The 16782-nt window shown below is 45.1% G+C and overlaps 1 protein-coding gene across 2 annotated transcripts in view; it reads left to right on the top strand.

The window, feature by feature from the left end:
- The window catches only part of LOC134908932 (cytochrome P450 2C5-like), a 140420-nt gene that overhangs the window by 30703 nt on the left and 92935 nt on the right, over window positions 1-16782 (top strand). For both annotated transcript variants that reach the window (XM_063915185.1, XM_063915186.1), the window contains exon 3: window positions 2466-2628. In XM_063915185.1, the coding sequence (XP_063771255.1) occupies window positions 2466-2628 (163 nt within the window). The remainder of the gene's footprint in view (window positions 1-2465; window positions 2629-16782) is intronic.

Below are 16782 nucleotides of genomic sequence, written 5' to 3'. Positions count from 1 at the left end.
TTCAGACAGTTGTAGAAGATGTCTGCTTGTGACATACAGGCAGTACTAATGAGAAATGCTTTCATTCATCCCTAGCTGTATGCTAAGTAATAGGCTGAATTGTCTAATAGTTATTCAATCGACAAATAACTGGTCTCCAGTTTGATAGGTTAATTCTGGTATTGCAGCTAAATCAGTATAAGCCTTGACTCTATTAACTAGCACACCACCGTGGACACACTACGATTGGCAGGAATGTATCATGTATCAGACTTAGGGGGTCATTCCGAGTTGATAGCACGCTAGCTATTTTTTGCAACACTGAGCTAAGATAGTCGCCGCCTATAAGGAAGTGTATTTTCACTTTGCAAGTGTGCGAACGCTTTTGCAGCCGAGCCGTACAAAAAAGTTTTGTGCAGTTTCTGAGTTTGACAGAACTTACTCAGCCGCTGCAATCACTTCAGCCTGTTTGTGTCCGGAATTGATGTCAGACACCAGCCTTGCAAACGCTTGGCACGCCTGCGTTTTTCCAAACACTCCCTGAAAACGGTCAGTTGCCTTCTTCCTGTCAATCTCCTTACGATCGGCTGGGCGAATGGATTCTTCGTTAAATCCATCGCTCAGCAACGATCCACTTTGTACCCGTACGACACGCCTGCGCATTGCGGTGCATACGAATGCACAGTTGTGACCTAATCGCTGCACTGCGAAAAACGGCAGCATGCGATCAACTCGGAATGACCTCCACAGTCAATATGCAATTAAAGTAATATAGCAAGTAACTCAGTATATCACCTTCCCGTATTATGGGGGGTTATTTAGAGTTGTTTGCAAACAATAAAAAAGTTTTTGCACTGCAGGGGGGGCAGATATAACATGTGCAGAGAGAGTTAGATTTGGGTGGGTTATTTTGTTTCTGTGCAGGGTAAATACTGGCTGCTTTATTTTTACACTGTAATTTAGATTTCAGTTTGAGCACACCCCACCCAAATCTAACTCTCTCTGCACATGTTATATCTGCCCCATCTGCAGTGCACATGGGGCCTAATTCAGATCTGTTTGCTTGCTAGCTATTTTTTGCAGCGCTGCGATCAGATAGTCGCCGTCTATAGGGGAGTGTATTTTAGCTTTGCAAGTTTGCGATCGCGTGTGCAGCCGTCCTGTGCAAAAACAGTTTGTGCAGTTTCTGAGTAGGTCTGACCTTACCCAGCCGCTGTGATCCCTTCAGCCTGTTCGAGGCCGAAATTGACATCAGACACCCGCCCTGCAAACGCTTGGACACGCCTGCGTTTTTCCAACCACTCCCGGAAAATGGTCAGTTGACACCCAGAAACGTCTTCTTCCTGTCAATCTTCTTGCGATCTGCTGTGCGCATGGATTCTTCGTTAAATCCATCGCTGAGCAACGATCCGCTTTGTACCTGTACGACGCGCCTGCGCATTGCGGTGCATACGCATGCGCAGTATTGCCCTGATCGCAGCGCAGCGGAAAACGCTAGCGAGCGAACAGATCTGAATTAGGCCCCGGCTCGCTAACAATTCTGAATAACCCCCTATAACCACCAATTTATGAATTAGTGATCACTACTGTATAGCAGATCTACTGAGTCAGAGAGGTCAATATGAGCAGTCATGTTGTTAGCTATCACACCACCATATCTTGAGCTGTCCATGCATTATAAAAATAAAAAACAATGTTTTTGCCAACTGCCTACATCAAAACTAGTTTGGCCATTATTAACACTAAAGGGACATGTGTGTGCCTTTCAAACAGTGTCTACCTACTCTTGTGCGCTTTGTAATCTGTGACCTCCTTTATAAAACACCTCCGGCAGTCCTGTGTGAAATGGCGCCCAAACTCGCAGGAGTGACTTATATAGAATCCAAAACATGTGAGCATACCTCCCAACATGACCCTCTCCAGGAGGGACTTAATGCTCTGCTCCTGGACTTCCCTCTTCATTTATGATTGCCTGTGCTAAAACACCTTTTTTTATCCAGTAACCTGTTCAACACAGGTGCCGGCAATCATAAATTAAGAGGGAAGTCCAGGAGCAGAGCATTTTGTCCCTCCTGGAGAAGGTCATGTTGGGAGGTATAGTATGCGTGAGATCTGATACCAGAAAGATTGCGTTTTGCCTCATTTTACAAACTGAATATGGTGTAAGGATCAGAGTCCTGGCTCAGATCCACTTGGCACTGGTACGTTCATGCAGGTTCAGTCTTCAGAAAACCATACCCGCATATCTCTACCAGGAAGTGGCTGAAAGTCACGCAAATACATGATATTTAAGTTATTCTGAGCAGAAGCCTAAACAAACATCACTTTGGCAAGATCGCTGGTCCTGAGATCCTAAAACCAGGGATCAACTAAGTTTATATTTTAATTCTGAGAACATGAATCTTGATATACTGTATAGATGCAATGCTTAGTCAAAGAAAAAGAATGTAGAGTACATCAATAAATGTTCTTATGTGGATTTGCAGCTTTCTGAGAAATATGGTCCAGTGTACAGTGTTCAACTAGGAGAGGAGAAGATGGTCATCCTGACCGGATATGAGACGGTGAAAGATGCTCTTGTAAACCACGCAGATGAGTTTTCTGGAAGACCAAAAGTGCAACTTTTTGATGAGTTATTTGGAAGACATGGTAATCATTATTGTATAATTGTTACTGTTACTGTTATTATAGGTGTAGCTTGTCTGCTTGTTTATATACCATAGATAAAAGCAGGTTTCGACACTTTGCAAGAGTTAATGATGGAAGGCCTCTGGAGAAGGACCATTACTAAAGTGCCAAATAGAGAGGGTATTACCCCTGTACTAATGTTTTGCACGGGATATAGTCAGAATACTGGTGGTTACCATGCTGACGTTCACAATACCGGCTGTGGAATCCCCACAGTTAAAATACAGATGAATCCCAATTGTGAGTGTTAAGGTTAGGGTAATGGTTAGGCTTAAGGTTAGGGTAATGGTTAGGGTTAAGGTTAGGGTAATGGTTAGGTGTAAGGTTAGGGTAATGGTTAGGTGTAACGTTAATGTTAGGCAATAGGGGGAGGGTTAGGCTGTGGGAGGGGTCAGTTAGAGTGCTGAAGGGGATGGTTAAGGAGATAGTAAGGGTAAAGGGCCCTACACATAGCGCGATCCGCCGCCGAGCTGCCCGACGGCGGATACGGCCAACGGGCGACCTGGCGGCAGTGACGGGGGGAGTGAAGTGGATGATCTCGTCCATATTGGCCTGCATGCACAAGCGACGGGGCACCAGCGATGAACGAGCGCGGGGCCGCTCATCGTTCATCGCTGGTGCCTCCACACTGAAAGATATGAACGGTATCTCATTCATTAATGAACAAGATCGTTCATATCTTTCAGTATTATCTGCCAGTGTGTAGGGCCCTTTAGACTACTCACTAAAATGTATCTGGGTTTTGACCTTAGAGGATTCTGCTGCCAGTATTGTGATCTCTGGGATGATATATTGGTGGTCATTCCGAGTTGATCGCTAGCTGCATTTGTTCGCAGCGCAGCAATCAGGCTAAAAAATGGCAGTTCTGCGCATGCATATGTGGCGCAATGCGCACGCGCGACGTACGGGCACAATGAACGATGCAGTTTTGCACAGGGTCTACCGATGCATTTCAGTCGCACTGGTTGCCGCAGAGTGATTTACATGAAGTGGGCGTTTCTGGGTGGCAACTGACCGTTTTCAGGGAGTGTTCAAAAAAATGCAGGCGTGCCAGGGAAAACGCAGGCGTGGCAGGGCGAGCGCTGGGCGGGTGTGTGACGTCAAATCCAGAACTGAATAGTCTAAAGTGATCGCAAGCGCTGAGTAGGTTTTGAGCTACTCTGAAACTACACAAAAAATCTTTGCAGGCGCTCTGCGATACAACTGTTCGCACTTCTGCTAAGCTAAAATACACTCCCAGTGGGCGGCTGCATAGCGTTTGCACGGCTGCTAAAAACTGCTAGCGAGCGATCAACTAGGAATGACCCCCATTGTCCCCAACACATTTTGCACAGAGAACATATGTGTTTAAATATTTGCACTTTTAACTGATGTTCAGTAGAAAAAATATCTAATTTGTTAACTAGTATTAGATTATTACTATATAGCTTTATATTTCTCTTACGTCCTAGATACTGGGGTCCACATTAGTACCATGGGGTATTGACAGGTCCACTAGGAGCCATGGGCACTTTAAGAAATTAATAGTGTGGGCTGGCCCCTCCCTCTATGCCCCTCCTACCAGACCAGTGGCGTGCGGTGAGGTCAGAGGCTGGTGAGGCACTACAGCCATAATGTCCGCCGGATCCTGCCTCTGAGCTGATGCCCACTGCCACCGCCAATGGCTTACAAACTTGCCCACCATCAACTGACCCAGCCCTCCGCTACTAATTTGCATCTCAGTCCGATGCCGCCAATGCCCGCTGCCTGCCTGCTCATCATATTTGTGATTTATTGTACATTTTTATAGAAAATAAAAATAATAATTAGTGTTTGGTACTGGGAAGGGAGTGGGAGGAGGACACAAATGCAATTTTGTTGTCCAGGGCTTCCATTAACTTAATGGAGAAGGGGTCTGAATGGGTTAAAAAATGTAAAAAAAAAATGCGTGAGGTCCCCCCTCCTAAGTATAACCAGCCTCGGGCTCTTTGAGCCGGTCCTGGTTGTATAAATACTGGGGAAAAATTGGACAGGGGTTCCCCGTATTTAGACAACCAGCACCGGGCTCTTAGTCCGGTCCTGGTTCCAAAAATATGAAGGACAAAAGATGTAGGGGTCCCCCGTATTTTTAAAACCAGCACCGGGCTCCACTAGCCAGGGACATAATGCCACAGCCGGGGGACACATTTATGTAGGTCCCTGCGGCCGTGGCATTACCCCTCCAACTAGTCACCCCTGGCCGGGGTTCCCTGGAGGAGTGGGGATCCCTTAAATCAAGGGGTCCCCCCCTCCAGGCACCCAAGGGCCAGGGGTGAAGCCCGAGGCTGTCCCCAGCACCCCCGGGAAGTGGGTGCCGGGCTGATAGCCATAAGTGTGTAAAAAAAGAATATTGTTTTTTGTTGTGGAACTACAAGGCCCAGCAAGCCTCCCCCGCTTGCTGGTACTTGGAGAACCTCAAGTACCAGCATGTGGGGAAATAACGGGCCCGCTGGTACCTGTAGTTCTACAACAACAAAAATACCCAAAGAAAACCACAACACACACACACACCGTGTAAGTAAAAATTTATTATAACACACTTACACACTCACACATACTTACCTACATCCCATGCTGAGATTCACGTCCACTTGTCCAGTAGAATCCAATAGGGGTACCTGTAAAAATGAGAGAGATCACTTACCTACATCCTACGCTGATAACGTCCACTTGTCCAGTAGAATCCAATAGGGCCGGTGCCTGTAAAAATGAACATTAAACTTACAAACAAAGTAATCCACAGGAGTGGGGGAGGGGGGGGCGAGAGAGAGAGAGAGAGAGAGAGAAATGAATGAATATTATGCACTCGCTGACGCAGGAAGACATTAGCACAGACAGGGGAGAGTGCTGCTGCTGGCTGGGAGGATGGAGCAGGCGCCCCCAGTAGTTGTGACCCCTCTAGCTGTGCCCCCAGTAGAAGTGCCTGAGTAGTTGTGCCTGCTGTCGCTGTGCCCCGAGTAGTTGTGACCCCTGTAGCTTTGTCCCCAGTAGCTGTGCCCCCAGTAGCTGTGCCCCCAGTAGCAGTGCCTGAGTAGTTGTGCCCGCTGTCGCTGTGCCCCCTGTCGCTGTGCCCCGAGTAGTTGTGACCCCTGTAGCTTTGCCCCCAGTAGCTGTGCCCCTTGTGGCTGTGCCCCCAGTAGTTGTGACCCCTGTAATTGTGCCCCCAGTCGCTGTGCCCCGAGTAGCAGTGCCCCCAGTCGTTGTGCCCCGTCGCTGTGCCCCCTGTGCCCCCTGTAGCTGTGCCCCTTGTAGCAGTGCCCCTGTAGTTGTGCCCCCAGTCGCTGTGCCCCGAGTAGCAGTGCCCCGAGTAGCAGTGCCCCCAGTCGCTGTGCCCCCTGTAGCTGTGCCCCCTGTAGTTGTGCCCCCAGTCACTGTGCCCCTTGTAGTTGTGCCCCCAGTCGCTGTGCCCCATGTAGTTGTGACCCGTCACTGTGCCCCTTGTAGCTGTGCCCCTTGAAGCTCTGCCCCCAGTCACTGTGCCCCTTATAGTTGTGCCCCCAGTCACTGTGCCCCTTGTAGTTGTGCCCCCAGTCGCTGTGCCCCCTGTAGTTGTGCCCCCAGTCACTGTGCCCCTTGTAGCTCTGCCCCCAATAGCTATGCCCCCAGTCACTGTGCCCCTTGTAGTTGTGCCCTCTGTCGCTGTGCCCCCTGTAGTTGTGCCCCCAGTCACTGTGCCCCTTGTAGCTCTGCCCCCAATAGCTATGCCCCCAGGGTAGATGCTAGAATCAAGTGGGCTAAGGGACCTTTTCCGTAAGGGGGAGGAGTTACAACACAAAGGGGAGGAGCTAGGCCAGCGGGATAGTTCCTCTACTATCCACGCCACCAACTATTACCTTTATTAATCAGGTGGCGAGCGAAGTGGAGCGTAGCGAGCCACCGAGCCCGAAGCGTGGCGAGCGAAGCAAGCCCACGAGGGTACTTTTCGGGTACCCTGATCGGCCGTAGCTCCTTCCCCTGGTGACGTGTCTCCTCCCCTAGATACGTCAGAAGGTCCCTTCTCCCACTCCGAAATAGAATCAACCCCCAGTCACTGTGCCCCTTGTAGTTGTGCCCCCTGTCGCTGTGCCCCCCGTAGTTGTGCCCCCAGTCACTGTGCCACTTGTAGCATTACCCCTTGTGGCGGTGCCCCCCAAAGCCCAAACACATTAAAAAAAAACCACACACACACACATACTTACCGATCCTACAGCGCGCTGTCCTCCGTCTCCGTCCGCCGGGCGGCTCCTCTCTGTACTATGAGAGAGACGTCATGACTCACGACGTCTCTCCCATAGTAGCGCCGCTCAGACACTAGGGGTCAATTATGACCTCTAGTGTCAGTCAGCGGCGCTGGCTGCAGCGGGCGCCCACACGCCTGCTGCAGCCAGGAAGGGGAGATCGCTTGTGATTGGACAGCGGATCCAGCACTGGATCCGCTGGGCCAATCACATCTGGGGGACTGACAGGGCTGAATGCACGCCCCTGTCATTGCGGCACCAGTAAAGGTGCCGCTTCCCCATGCATTTTCAATGGGCTTTTACAGCCCATTGCTGCGCCCCGCCCCCTGCCCACCCCCCGCTGCCCGGACTGTAATAGTAGCAGCGGGAGGCACCTCTCCTGCTGCCTCACATGCAGCAACACACAGCAACAGGGGACAATGGTTAAAATAATAGAAGAAGATATTTATAACAGACGCTGTGTCATAAATATCTTCTTTTTATTATTTAAATCATTATGACAGGGGAGGCACTGCCTCCCCTGCCTCCCCTGACTGCACGTCCCTGTACCAGACTCAGTTTAGAAAATGTGCCCGGAGGAGCCGGTCACGCTTTGGAGAGCTCTGAAGAGTTTTCTACTTTTATTTTAAATGTTTGTTTTTTTCAGTCAGGACTGTTTTGGCAGCGGTCTGACTGCTTCGTGGGACTTAGGGGGGAGAACAGCCCAACTTCTTTAGAGTTAATGGCCCCGTTTCTCTGCTGACGGGACACTGAGCTCCTGAGGGAGCCATTCGCAAGCCACACCACGGAGCATCGTATCCTCCCGCAGCACGCTGCCACCCCCTAACAGAGCCTGAAGACAGAAGAGTGGTGAGTAAAGTGCTGGCATCCCGGTTAGCCGGTCACCGGCGGGAATAGCAGCATAAGGGTGGGAGCGCAGCTCTGAATACAGGCTGTGCTCCAGGGGGCTCAGAAGGCACACACTGCAGTGTGTCTGACTGTGAGGGGTGCACTGAGCCACCAATGATACCCACACTGGCCACAACTATCTAACGGATTTTAACCCTTGGTTAGACATTATATTACCTCAGGCCAGTATAATAAATGCGGGAAGCCACGTGCCATTACAGGGGGTGGGGTTTCACTCAGAGCGGATCCTACAGCTCTCCAGTGCCATTTTTCCTCTGCAGCTCATACAAGCAGCATTCACAGTGAAGGGCAGCTCCTCCACAAGGACTCCAAGTCTCCTCAGTGGTACCAGGGGGTCTTAGTGAAGGGGGGGAGCAGTGTTAAGAGTATAAGCACTACTGAGGTGTTAGTTCTTGCGACTCAGATAAGTTTCACTTTTGCTAAAGGGGCGCTGTGTGGCTTGCTCTGACTTCTGTGTCTCTCTGAAGACCCTGCCTACATATACTGTGTTTTCACCTGGTGTGTGTGTGTGTGTGTGTGTGTGTGTGTGTGTGTGTGTGTGTGTGTGTCCCTTCACAATCATGTCCAGGGACTGTGTTTCTTGTACAGCGGAATGTCTCTCATCCCCTGGGGACTCCCTACCCTGTACCCAGGATAGTGCTCACTCCCAATCCAGTGGGGCTGAACCCCCATGGTTAGCTTCCATAAAAGGGTTGATTTCTAATATTTCCACTAAGCTGTCTTATAATGAGAAGGAGATGAAATTATTGAGGCAGTCTATGGATGACCTGATAAATAGAGATTCAGCTCCCTTGCCTGCGTCTCAAGCCCCCACCATTTGCCCACAAAAGCGTACTCTGGCCCAAATCATGCAGGGTGATACTGTTCCTGATACATCAGATCCAGAGGAGTGTGAAGTGGATGCGAGTGTGGGGGGGATGCTGTCCTGTCACAGGGGATTCAGGCCCTCATTGAGGCTATCAGAACTGTCCTGCACTTTTCTGAAAGGACAGAGGAGGTAGAGGAGGAATCTTATTTTAATACAAAAAAGAAATCCTCAGCTACTTTTCCTGCTTCAAAGGAATGGAATGCCTTCTTTGAAGGGACTTGGGTAAACCCTGACAAAAAATTTCAGATCCCTAAAAGGTTGATTTCTTCCTTTCCCTTTCCATTGGACTATAGGAAGAAATGGGAGAACCCACCGATTGTGGATGCATCGGTGTCCAGGTTGTCGCGTAAGATAGTATTTATGCAAGTGCGCGACCAACAGCAGCAGGTAAGAGGAAGGTCAATTCCTCAAAAACTAGACAATAGAGAAAAAGATATGTATACCAGCGCTGGCTGTGCAAATCAATATTAAAAATACATTAGCAATAAATTAGAATAGTAATAATAATAATAATAATAATAATAATAAGGATGGTTTGTTCTATGTAAAAAAGTAACAATTTATTTATATATCACATATAACACTACTAAAAAGAAGGAATTCCTTTTGCCACAAGGTGGCAGTAAAACTGAGATATATCTTTATCTGGTAAACCTTTCATAGGTTTCACATTCTCCTGTATTAGAATTTGTCCATTCCTATAGGCTAGGACAGCCTCCCTTTGTGCATTCACTGTAAGGTAAATAATTACCGGATCCCCACGTTGGTAAGCATCAGCCTTGGAGCAAGTCCATTTGTAGCTGTAGGGGTGCTGGTTAGACCGGTTGGATGATTTGATTCAGTGGTGGGAGCGAGGTCCAAAAGATGTGCCGAAGGATGACAGGGCTTTGCGGGCCAATTGGAGAGTGAAGTCCAGATTAGATGAAATAAGCTCAACGCGTTTCACTGGTACAGTCCAGCTTCCTCAGGAGCATATGATCCATAGGTATGGGATACCACATTTATACCCTGCTTAATGAACTTAATAAGCACCATCTGTTTGGGTAATTGCTAATACATAAGAACAAAACCATCCATAATAATAATATAAAAACTAACATCCACAAACATAGTCTTGGTATTTGTCTAAAGACTATATTTAATCATAAAAACGAGTATTATAACTCTATTTAAACAAGAAAAGAATATAAGCTAGTGCCGGTCACGTGACGTGTCTCATCACGTGATCGGCAAGAAAGCAGTCTCATTGGTCCAAATTGTGTAACACCGGTCACATGATCTCTCCCATGTGACCATATACATAGATCCCCTTCTTTCGAGGTATAATCCTATTCCTAAATGTGACTCGGCAATCAGCCGTCCCATAGGTTGTTCTATACCACCTGACATTACGCCCACGTGACGCGCGTCACTGTCCGTCCTTGCACGTGAGCGCATTCAGCATGCCGTGAGTTCCCCTTCGTGACGGAGACCCGGAAGTCTATACGGTCTCCCAATTAGAGAGCTTAGACCGCCCCGGACTTCCTCCGTATTCAGCTCTATGTTCCCTAGTAGTCATGGCAACACGTTCGGCGTGACTGACCTTTCCAACTTATATAGGATTTCTAAGTTTTATTATTAGAGACTTATTTTGAAAAATATATAAAGGACAGTGATCAATAAATAGAACATTGAGGACTCCTCAGGAGACAGATTACCTTCCCTTTTAGCAGATATGCACATATATTTCATAATCTCATATATATCTTTATAGATCCACATAGAATTACATATTTTGACTATTACTGTAATTGGAAAACGGACAGAATATATGTATACATGAAAAAAATGAATTTTTGATACACATATAATTAACCCTGGATAACATTCTAAACATTATACCATGCTAATTGGTTAATTTCAATTAATCTTAAACCTAGATGACAGAGTTCAGTTCTATGGCCTCGTTTAGTCCATCTGGATGTAGCGAATTGTATTTGAGCATCCAGAAGACTTCCCTACGGCATAATTGATTAAACCTATCACCTCCTCTATCTGTCGGTGTAATGTGTTCAAGACTAATGATGGAAAGACAAGCAGGATTACTTTCATGTTTCTCAGAGTAGTGTCGTGAGACACTATGGGTCTCTATTTTACGTAATATGTTTCGACGATGTTCCATAAAACGTGTATGTAACGCTCTTGTGGTTCTGCCTACATAGTTTAGGCCACATCCACATGTTAACACATAAATCACGAATTTTGAATCACAATTCATGAAAGATTTAAGGTTGTATTTCTCAGAAGAGCCAGGTATCGAAATGTGTGTGGTTTTGCGTTCCATGTGATGACACATGGTACATCTATTCTTTCCACACCTATGGAATCCTACTGGTTTGGTGGTTAGCCAATCTGAACCATCACCTCTTCCTTTCGTTATTGCTGGTCTAAAGTGGCTGGGGGCCAAAACGGTCTTTAGGGCCCTATTTTTCTTATATATAATTTGTGGCTTATAGGGTAACAGACTCCCCAAGACATTATCCTGTTTTAGTATCCTGTAGTTCTTATTAACAATGGTCTTAATCTCATTGGCACATCTATTATATTTGCATATAAAGGCCACTTCTCTATCCTTTGTATCTTTTTGAACATTATTATTTTTTGACGGGATGAGTAAGTCTTGTCTATCCATATCTAAAACCTCCTTAAGAGCCTTATCAAGAATATATTGTGGATCTTCCCTATTTATGAAAGAGTCTATAAGTTGATTCGCCTGTGTTTTGAAAATATCTATGTTAGAACAATTGCGTCTAAGTCGCATTAGTTGCCCCTTGGGAATGTTGTTCTTCCAGGGGGCATAATGAGCACTTCTGTAATGTAAATAAGAGTTAGTGTTAACTGGTTTAATGAAATTAGATGTGATAATTATATTATCTTTTATCTCGAGGGTCACATCCAGGAAGTTAACACGGTCCCTATCATAAGTGAAGGTAAAATTAAGATTGTGCACATTAGACTGTAAGTGAGAAACAAAAGCATTAGCTGAGAGAGAATCCCCATCCCAAATAATAAATAGATCATCTATGTACCGTCCATAGAAAACCAGGTTCGCCTCCCAGTCCGCGCCCCACACACGGGCGTCATCAAAGTCCCCCATGTAGAGGTTCACGTAGCTAGGGGCGAACCTGGTTCCCATGGCGGTACCTGTGAGTTGTAAATAATATTTGTGATTGAAAATAAAATAATTGTGTGTAAGGATAAAGGAAATACATTGAATAAGAAAAGATTGATGCTGTTCGTCAAGAACCTGTGTCTTGCGTAACAGATCTGCAATAACTTTGATACCTGTAGTATGAGGTATATTCGTGTAAAGTGCCTGAACATCCAGTGTAAGGAAGGCATATGTCTCCTTCCACTGGATGTGTTGAATTTTATTTAGGAAATCTTTGGTATCTTTTAAATGTGATTTCAATGATGGTACATGTGGTTGAAGAAATGCATCAATGTAAAAGGAAAGATTAGATGTGAGTGAATTAATACCAGAAATACTTGGGCGTCCCGGTGGTGCAGTGAGGGACTTGTGAATCTTTGGAAGAAAATAAAATGTGGGGGTGGTGGGGAATTGTGGTAATAGGAACTGTGATTCGTCCCTGGATATGACCCCCTTATTCAGCCCTGACTCCAATAGTATTTTCAATTCTTGGATGAATTTGGGGGTGGGATCATGAGTAAGTATCTTATAAAATTTAGTATTCTCTAGTTGGTTGGAGGCCTCATTCAGGTAATATGACCTATTCATTACCACCAAGCCTCCGCCCTTGTCGGCTTCCTTAATGATTATGGATGTGTCCTGTGTTAGTTCTTTAATAGCTTTCCTCTCTTGTCGGGTAAGGTTAGAAGTATATTTGGAATTATCATTATTCTGTCCTACCAGTTGTTTGAAATCCTCCAGGGTTACCTTATAAAAAGATTCTATACAACTGCTTTTAAATGAAATAGGAAAAAATTCTGACTTACATTCGAATATGGGTCCTTCTCTCTTTATGTCATATACCTTTTCTTTCATCCTGGGGGTGTCTTCCTGTATATGGTTCTCCTCCCATAGTTCTTCAAGTACCGCCAACATATGGTGGTCAGAACTATCCAGCACTATGGGTAGAGAATCATCATTTTTAGCCAAGAGGTCTTTCTTTGCGAAATACCTCTTTCTACAAAGAGTACGAATGAATCTATTTAGTTCAACATATAGTTCAAAAATATTTGGGCCACTGGATGGAGAAAACTTGAGGCCTTTCTCTAATAATGAAAGTTCGGACTTGGACAATACTTTATCGGACAGATTAAAAACACTTGATTTGGATGTTGAGGGATCAACATTCATATCCTTCTTGGATTTTTTTGTCTTATGTCCTCCTCCTCTACATCCTCTGTGCTTAAATCTCTGCCTCTTTTTGGGGTGGTTTTCTGTTCGGTGTCTAAAGTCCACCTTGAGTGAGTTTTCGGGCGTGCCCCTAAAAAATTGGTCCTTTGTTCTAGGGGTTCATTGTCTCTGGTGGTGTATTTACCAAGGCTTTTGTTATAATTTTGTCTATTCCTATTTGGTCTATAGGAATTAAATCGGTTTGGAGAGTCTATATCACTCTCTTGATGTTCTGCCAAAGGTTGAAATCTATTCGAATGTGTAAAATCCCTATAGCCTGAAGTTTTGTATTCTCGTTTATGTGTTGTGTGTGTGCCAAGGTCTTGATATCTAGTGTCTTTGGGATGGGTATTCTTATCGGTATAACTTTGTTTATGTTTGAATGTGCGGACCATATTGTTCTCGTAATCAGTCAAATCACGTTTAAATTTCTTTTGTTTCATTTCCATCAAGCCCTGTTCAAACTTAATAACCTTTTCGTTAATAATCCTGTCTTTCCTTTCGAATATTTCATCATCTCTAAATTTTTCCATTGTCTTTTTAAGTTCCTCAATCTCCTTTTCGATTGAGGAAACCTTACTGTTTCTGTATCTGATAATCAGCTGAATCAATTCTAAAGAACATTTATCTAGTAATTGATCCCATTCCTTTTGATAATTTGCGTCATCTTGAAATATTGATGGTTTAAAGAGCCGAAGGCCCCTAGGGATCATTTTCACGTTTTATGGAACATCGTTGAAACATATTACGTAAAATAGAGACCCATAGTGTCTCACGACACTACTCTGAGAAACATGAAAGTAATCCTGCTTGTCTTTCCATCATTAGTCTTGAACACATTACACCGACAGATAGAGGAGGTGATAGGTTTAATCAATTATGCCGTAGGGAAGTCTTCTGGATGCTCAAATACAATTCGCTACATCCAGATGGACTAAACGAGGCCATAGAACTGAACTCTGTCATCTAGGTTTAAGATTAATTGAAATTAACCAATTAGCATGGTATAATGTTTAGAATGTTATCCAGGGTTAATTATATGTGTATCAAAAATTCAGTTTCTTCATGTATACATATATTCTGTCCGTTTTCCAATTACAGTAATAGTCAAAATATGTAATTCTATGTGGATCTATAAAGATATATATGAGATTATGAAATATATGTGCATATCTGCTAAAAGGGAAGGTAATCTGTCTCCTGAGGAGTCCTCAATGTTCTATTTATTGATCACTGTCCTTTATATATTTTTCAAAATAAGTCTCTAATAATAAAACTTAGAAATCCTATATAAGTTGGAAAGGTCAGTCACGCCGAACGTGTTGCCATGACTACTAGGGAACATAGAGCTGAATACGGAGGAAGTCCGGGGCGGTCTAAGCTCTCTAATTGGGAGACCGTATAGACTTCCGGGTCTCTGTCACGAAGGGGAACTCACGGCATGCTGAATGCGCTCACGTGCAAGGACGGACAGTGATGCGCGTCACGTGGGCGTAATGTCAGGTGGTATAGAACCACCTATGGGACGGCTGATTGCCGAGTCACATTTAGGAATAGGATTATACCTCGAAAGAAGGGGATCTATGTATATGGTCACATGGGAGAGATCATGTGACCGGTGTTACACAATTTGGACCAATGAGACTGCTTTCTTGCCGATCACACGTCACGTGACCGGCACTAGCTTATATTATTTTCTTGTTTAAATAGAGTTATAATACTCGTTTTTATGATTAAATATAGTCTTTAGACAAATACCAAGACTATGTTTGTGGATGTTAGTTTTTATATTATTATTATGGATGGTTTTGTTCTTATGTATTAGCAATTACCCAAACAGATGGTGCTTATTAAGTTCATTAAGCAGGGTATAAATGTGGTATCCCATACCTATGGATCATATGCTCCTGAGGAAGCTGGACTGTACCAGTGAAACGCGTTGAGCTTATTTAATCTAATCTGGACTTCACTCTCCAATTGGCCCGCAAAGCCCTGTCATCCTTCGGCACATCTTTTGGACCTCGCTCCCACCACTGAATCAAATCATCCAACCGGTCTAACCAGCACCCCTACAGCTACAAATGGACTTGCTCCAAGGCTGATGCTTACCAACGTGGGGATCCGGTAATTATTTACCTTACAGTGAATGCACTAAGGGAGGCTGTCCTAGCCTATAGGAATGGACAAATTCTAATACAGGAGAATGTGAAACCTATGAAAGGTTTACCAGATAAAGATATATCTCAGTTTTACTGCCACCTTGTGGCAAAAGGAATTCCTTCTTTTTAGTAGTGTTATATGTGATATATAAATAAATTGTTACTTTTTTACATAGAACAAACCATCCTTATTATTATTATTATTATTATTATTACTATTCTAATTTATTGCTAATGTATTTTTAATATTGATTTGCACAGCCAGCGCTGGTATACATATCTTTTTCTCTATTGTCGCGTAAGATAGTCTTACCAGTACCCGGGGCTGCGTACGTAAAAGACGCGGCTGACCGCAAGATTGAGAGCACTCTCAAATATTTATACACGGCAGCTGGGGTGGCCCAGGGACCCACTTTTGCTTGTGCATGGATCACTAGGGCCATCGCTAAATGGTCAGGTAACCTAATTGATGGTTTAAATTCCTTAACCAGGGATGATATTATTTTACTCCTACACCATATCCAGGACTATGCTAACTTTATGGTGGAAGACATAAAATAAATTGGTTTGCTCAACGCACGCACCACTGCCATGGTAGTGTCAGCACGCAGGGGCTTGTGGCTACGCCAGTGGACTGCGGATGCGGATTCCAGGAAAGTCGTGGAAAGCCTACCGTTCATGGCTGAGGCGCTTTTTGGATATGAACTGGATTCGCTATGGCGGGTAAGTCTACATACCTTCCTTCCGCGGCTACCCCGGCTTTGAAAACCTACTCTCATCCAACTCTGCAGTCCTTTTGACAGCTAAATTCAACGGCAAATCCAAAGGTTCTTCTACAGCCTTCAAGGGTAATAGAAGTAATCCCAGAAAACCCGCAGCTGCAGGTTCTCAGGAACAGTCCTCAGGGTCTGCTTCCTCAAAGCCGTCAGCATGACGGTGGAACACACTGCCTGGAAGACAGGCCGGTGGGAGCCAGGTTACGTTATTTCAGTCACATTTTGGCAACGTCGTGCCAGGATCCCTGGGTCAAAGATCTTATAACACAGGGATACAGACTGGAGTTTCTGGAACTCCCACCTCCCAGATTCTTCAAATCCGGCTTACCAGCTTCTCCAGTAGCAAGTTTGACCTTACAAGCAGCAATTCAAAAACTGGTACTGACTCAGGTCATTGTTCCAGTTCCTCTTTAACTGCAAAACAAAGGTTTTATTCCAACCTGTTTGTGGTACCGAAACCGGACGGTTTGGTAAGGCCCATTTTAAACCTCAAGTCACTGAACCCGTACTTACGGATGTTCAAATTCAAGATTGAGTCTCTGAGAGCGGTGATCTCAGGTCTGGAGGAAGGGAAGTTCCTGGTGTCTCTGGACATCTAGTATGCATACCTTCATGTTCCGATTTGGCTGCCTCATCAGGCTTATCTAAGGTTTGCATTACAGGACTGTCACTACAGTTCCAGGCCCTGCCCTTCGGCCTCTTCATGGCACGAGGGTGTTCACCAAGGTAATGGCAGAGATGATGTTTCTCCTCCGCAAGCATGGAGTGA

The sequence above is a fragment of the Pseudophryne corroboree genome, chromosome 4 (genome assembly GCF_028390025.1).
Source record: "Pseudophryne corroboree isolate aPseCor3 chromosome 4, aPseCor3.hap2, whole genome shotgun sequence".
Lineage (NCBI taxonomy): Eukaryota > Metazoa > Chordata > Amphibia > Anura > Myobatrachidae > Pseudophryne > Pseudophryne corroboree.
Note: the sequence above shows the minus strand (reverse complement) of the source record. Positions and strands in the feature narration are given on the sequence as shown.